Here is a 6,528-nt window from a genome sequence, read left to right as displayed (position 1 = left end):
AACTACCCCAAAGACAGCAGATCCGTTCCGATTATGTCAATCATGTATCTGGGACTTGTGCTTATTTTCCCCATCAAGTTTCATCCCGATCCCTCCACTCTAAGTGTTTTCCAAGATTTTAGGTTTCCCCCCTCCAACTCCCCCCAATGTCATCAGATCCGGTCGGGATTTAAAGTAAGAGCTCTGAGACACAATATCATTCCAAACATCAAAATTCATTAAGATCCAATCACCCGCTCATAAGTTAAAAATACTTCATTTTTTCTATTTCTTCCGAATTAACCGGCCCCCCCGCTCCCTCCCAGATGGTCAAATCGGGAAAACGACTATTTCTAATTTAATCTGGTCCGTTCCCTGATACGCTTGCCAAATTTCATCGTCCTAGCTTACCTGGAAGTGCCTAAAGTAGCAAAACCGGGACCGACAGACAGACCGACAAACAGATCGACAGAATTTGCGATTGCTATATGTCACTTGGTTAATACCAAGTGCCATAAAAACAGGTTACATATAATTATAGTAAAGAGCGAATTCAAGCCCAAAAGAATTGAACCCTGTGGCTTCTTTAAATTTTAAATTTAGAAGATATTGTTTTAAATTCAATATATCAAAAGTTCTCTCCAACGGGGAGTCAAATCTCGGTCTCCCACGTGACAAATGGGTATACCTACCATTGTACCATCGGAGACTTCAAAATATAATTTACACCTAAGACATGATAATAAAACTAAAAAAACTACATAAGGGATGGGTACGGTTAACTAGAAATGGGGATTATGTAAGTTTCATTGGTATCATAGCTGTAGAGATGGCTTAAACCTACTAAAGAAAAAACCATGGTACATAAAGCGGTAGCTAACAACCTAATAAGGACGATCATGTCCTAAACTAAGCAATACAATAACCCATAGCTCCAAAAAATAGTGACAGATCGAAACACTAAGTACACTATTAGAATCAGCATGTTCGAAACTCCTATACAGGAAACTTAAGGTCTCTTGGCTTGAACATAATACGAAGAGTTCATAGTCATACCCGCCTCTTCTTATCATTTTTATTGCCTCTTTTTTCCTTATTATACTTTTATCTTTTGCAATTCTTCATACTTTCTCTCCTTTCTTTACAGGAAAACTGAAAAAGATCACACCTGTAAAGGTGAAATGCTTCAAATCTAAGATGATTAAGAAAAGTAGAACTGTGTCTCCCTTAAGTATTATTAGTGATTAACGCTTTAAGCACGTCAAAGCCCAAATACGAAGGATCCTTATTACCATTATCCGCCGGTTTTGACAAGCTTCTACTGATTAAACAAAAATAAAGTGCGATTGTGTCATTAGGCACGTCTGCTGGAGTTTTTTCCATAGAGTGGTGGTTTTCCCAAACCCCTAAACCGGACAACTTATATGGGAAAATGAGTAATCAACCCAGACCCTAGATTTTGAAAGATATCTCTTTTGGGTCTTCTTTAAAAAATTCTTTTGCCTCCCAACATTCTAGTAAATTGTGCCCCCTGTAAACTCTTAAAATTAAGAATAGGAGGACCTACCTAGGATACCTAACTAGCTGGGCAGCAGACAACCGTTTAAACCTCGTCCACGGCCATTAAACAGCCCTTATCATCATCAATACACAAATAAAACTTTAAAGCAAAATAAGAGAGAAAGGCCAAATGCTGTTAAAAACGTGTAATTATGCTTGACAAAACATTCGGGCATCACAATTTACATAATTTCAAATTCAATTAGTTCTTTTTTCAGGAAGTTTTTTTTCTATAGCCTAGCTTTTAGCTTGTTTGCCGTCCGGGGCACGCGCTCTCTCCCCTCGATCCACCTCTAATTTTCTCAACACAATACAAGAGCATACTATTTTGTTGTTATTGTAACATACCTAGTTCAAAAAGAGATCTTGCACCAAGGCCAGTAGGCAAAATTTTTAGGCAATTGAGGCTATTTTATGTTTACGGGTGCTTGCCTAATGTTTGCAGAAGAAGCTATGAATTAGCTTACGGAAAACCACGTTGGATATTTTGTTGGATTTTCTCTAACAGCATATTTCGAAGACGTTCCTAGTTTTTCGCTATAAATGACAGAAAAGAAATATATTTTCACCCTAATGTCAGTTCTGCTTTGAAAGAACTCCAGCAGCTTATCAGGGATCATATTTTAGTGTATCAGCTATAGAAGGGCAAAATACATTAATAAAAAACAACATCAGACACTCACCAATCCCTTCAGCTTCTTTATTAGCCTCTTCTTCATTAGCACCCCCTTGCTCTGCCTCTGCATCAGCCTCCATTTGTACATTATCGGCAGAACCTTTAGAAGGTACTTCAGCTGCCTGAGTCTCTGATTCAGCTGATTTATCATCGGAAGCAATTGCTTGGGCAGAATCCATGTTCTCCTCGTCAGCCGTTTCGCTAGTTTTTTCAGGCTCTTCGCCATCAGCTTCTGGGTCATTCGTTTCACCTTCTGGACTCTCTTCTGGAGGCTTATTTTCATCCTGGTAATTAAATATTTTTCTTATCGTTTCTCTTCTTTTCTTTGCTTGGCCAAAGAAAAACAAAAATACATTCATGCATAAGTAACTTTATACAGCTATATAACGTCGTAAGTTCAACTGCCATTTTAGGTAGACATTTCATAAGAAGATTTCTTTATAATTAAAACTATTAGTACAAAGAGTTGAGAACCCAAATCATCTATTTAGAAAACATTCTTTAAAAAAAAGAAAACATTGGCGAATATATAAAACGAAAGAGAGTTTGGATTCTAAAGTTTTATTATGCTCCATCCGACAACGATTTACATGAACCGGACTTTAATGTTGATTGTATTTCTCATTCCTTCTTATATTATTGGAGATACCAAATCTGACGTTATTCCCGCTAGATGTATGAATTTTTGAACATATACTATTATAGCTTGACAGATTAATTTTCATGAATCACACTCTTAGTTTTACTGCAAAGAAGAGTAATAATTTTGTAAATATAGCTTGGACAACTGCCACGGCAAGGATTAAGACCAGACAAGTAAGCTAGATAATTTTTGGAATCATACCCCCACCCCCTAAAAAAAAAAAACACAAATCCCATGATTATTGCACTTTTCCTAATATATCTTATATTTTCCATATTATTCACCTACCGTTTATTCTTGATCAAAGCAATGTCACCCTCCCCAATCCTTCGAAAAACTTAGCGTGCTCGTTTCTGATCAAGCACATGCAGGAGGCCATTGACATCTTTTTAACTCTCAAAAATACAGAGATTTCCTTTATATTCCTACAGTTAACCTTTTTTTTTTACCCCCACCCTCCCTAGCCTCTTAGCAAACGTAATCCCTCCAAAATAAATTTCTGCACATGTGGCTGATACACAGATCAGTCACAATAAATATTTAACAGCAGTGTTGACAATACATGATTAAATAAAATGTCTTGGTGCAGCAGATATGACCTAAAAAGAGTGATCTTGATTCTCATAATTTACTTTCAGACAATATTCAATATTTCCAATATTATTATAATTTTTTTTTAAGAAAATTGACATTATCAAGTACTATAATAATTTTCAAACTAGGCGCGACTCCTTTCTCATTCAAACATGTTCCATATCCATATTCATGCATAGGAGGTCGGGACCTCCTTCCGATTTTTCTACCGAATAATTTCGCACATCCTTTGAGGTACATTGATGTTCTTTTTTTGAACAATTTCTCATTACATTGCCCAGTAATAACAAAATAATAACAAATTTGGTCCTCCCTGGGAAAGACTAAATTTATATTATGTATTGTCACTCTTAGTTAATTGCTACGTTCCTCAGTACTTTCTGTAGACTACTCTTAATGAGATTTCAAGATTCAAGAGATTTTATGTAGTAACCATGGAGTTTGCCCCCATTTCTGATCTTAGCCCTACAATAACAAAATCCTTACTTCATTACATTCAGAAAATGTATATTTGTTAGGTCTTCAAAGTTGCTACCAGCTTATCTGCATATACAGCCCAGAATTGCATCCAAAAATTGATTTTTTCTTTGTTTAATTGGCATTATTTGTCACTATGGGCGCATTGTTGATAAGAAATAAGTACACAAAATTATTCTAACTAAAAAATCCAAGGAACTTGGATATATATATATATATATATATATATATTTATATATATATATATATATATATATATATATATATATATATATATATATATATATATATATATATATATATATATATATATATATATATATATATATAAACTGGGCATATATCCACAAATTAGGTGACTGGGATGAAATTAAAAGTTAAAAAATTTTTTTTTCTTTGTTTAATTGGCATTATTTGTCACTATGGGCGCATTGTTGATAAGAAATAAGTACACAAAATTATTCTAACTAAAAAATCCAAGGAACTTGGATATATATATATATATATATATATATATATATATATATATATATATATATATATATATATATATAAACTGGGCATATATCCACAAATTAGGTGACTGGGATGAAATTAAAAGTAAGAATGACTAAGAGATTTGAATAGAAAGATATTTTCGAAATTTTATGATGCAGGATTTTTTTTTTATTATATGTGTTTTGCTCAGAAGACGGGATAAACTGGACTTTTTTTTCAAGAAACAAGAAGTAACGATATTAATGAAACATTGTTTCTTTTTAACAATAAATATTCTAGTCGATTTGAAAGGGAGGAAGGAAAGAGGGAGGAAGGGCAGGAGAAACTTAATGTTTTGTTTGGAAAAAGTTTTGAAACGAATAAAATGCTATCTGGCTACAGAAGAAATCAAACGTCAGTTGTTATGTCATGGAAAAAAGCATTTACATAAACAGATAACTTCTTTAGCACTTTCCTCCAATATTTTTTTGATTCAAGTCTTTTTTTTTCGTCGTTATTATTAAACATTAAATATTATTCAAAGCAGCATTCTAGTCGATATGAGGATTTTTGTATTTATTATCAAGAGTTGGTTGATGATGATAAAAAATGCCAAATAGAAGTGCTGTCTCGGCCCAGCAATAAGTCTACACAGCCCAAACTCCAATAGTCGATTTCCGAATGTAAAGTAATCTTTCTATTGTTTTAGTATTTAGTTTTTTTCTTTGATAAGATTACACAATAAATATTCTATTAGCTGTTTCTAATAAGCTTTAAGTCTTAATCCTTAATCGCTGACGGAAAATCACGCTAACGATTTAGCTCTAGTAGCCTGACTCAAGTTTTCAGATATCAGTTTTTACAGTTTTTTTTTTTTCGGGAAAGTCAGAATAAAGAGAACATTCGTGCAAGTAAGTTGCAGAAGGGAAGGGAGGAGAATGCAGAGAGAGAGGGGGAGAAATAAAAGGAAAGAGAGAGAGAAAGAGAGAGAGAGAAAGAGAGAGGAGGGAGAGAGAGAGAGAGGGAGAGGAGAGAGAGAGAGAGAGAGAGAGAGAGAGAGAGAGAGAGAGAGAGAGAGAGAGAGAGAGAGAGAGAGAGAGAGAGAGAGAGAGAGAGAGAGAGAGAGAGAGAGGCAGTTTATACTCAAGACTAGAAGTTATGAAATAAAAACGATTTATTTTTATATTAAGTACGAAATTCCATCATCATAGTTTAATTTAAAGAAATTTATAAAATAGGAGCAATGAAATTCAAGATTTGGTTTTGAACGGATAGTAACAGCCATAGATACTGATGCAAATTGAAAGAAAAGGAACTTACTCTTTCTATTTCTTCATCTTGCGTTTTTTCTTCTTCTGTATTCGATTCTTTGCTTTCTTCCATTTCAGCTGTATCTTCAATCTCTCTGCTCTGAACTTCAGGAGTTTCTTGGGGCGGGTCTTCAGGAGCCTCCTCGTTGTCATCATCTTGATCAGCACCGTCTATATTCAAATCGTCCGGAAGATCAAGAGGTTCCGGCTCTGGTTCAGGGCCTTGCTGACCTATTGTAATGATAAAAAGTAGAACAAAGCAGATTTCAATGCAGTAGAATACATTAATTCTCTTGAAGGAATAAGTTTTCAAAGAAGGAAGAAGAAGAGGAAAAGAGAGAGAAAGGAAGAAAAAGGAAGTGATAAGGTGCGTTTGTCAAGAAGGTTTAAGTGGTTAATTTAGGCATCAGATAATTTTGAAGCGACAACAAAACGGCTTGTAACCCCCTACGGTAAGCATCGTTGAGCCTTAAAATGTAAACATACTGAGTTGACGCTGGTTAAACCCAAAGCAAGCTTATGCTATAGAAAACTTTGCTCTCCTTATCTTACTCCTTCTTGTGCCTTCAGAGGCACCCGAGACATTTGCGAAAATGTGCTACTCGTCCTTCAAATACGCTGCTACCATATCCTCTTCCCAGCGTGTATGAACGTGTTTGCTTTAGTAAGTCCCTGTGGTATGTTTACTTTAGTGAGATCTTTTCCCCTTGCGACGTTTCCGTAAATTGCCACTAAAAGATGAACTTCGGTGACCGGTCATCTTTCTTCCATGCACCGAATACCACGTTATTCAGTCTTCAGGTTCTGAATAT

At 35.0% G+C, this 6,528-nt stretch overlaps 1 protein-coding gene across 1 annotated transcript in view; it reads right to left on the bottom strand.

The window, feature by feature from the left end:
* Positions 1 to 6,528, bottom strand: part of LOC136039840 (midasin-like) — a gene marked incomplete in the record, with an annotated part of 305,680 nt that overhangs the window by 14,674 nt on the left and 284,478 nt on the right. Inside the window, 2 exon segments of the mRNA XM_065723761.1 lie at positions 2,223 to 2,499; positions 5,727 to 5,947. Of these exon segments, the coding sequence (XP_065579833.1) occupies positions 2,223 to 2,499; positions 5,727 to 5,947 (498 nt within the window).

This window comes from Artemia franciscana, chromosome 2 (genome assembly GCF_032884065.1).
Source record: "Artemia franciscana chromosome 2, ASM3288406v1, whole genome shotgun sequence".
Classification (NCBI taxonomy): Eukaryota; Metazoa; Arthropoda; class Branchiopoda; order Anostraca; family Artemiidae; genus Artemia; species Artemia franciscana.
The sequence above is the reverse complement of the archived record's forward strand: the minus strand, read 5'-3'. Positions and strand labels throughout refer to the sequence as shown.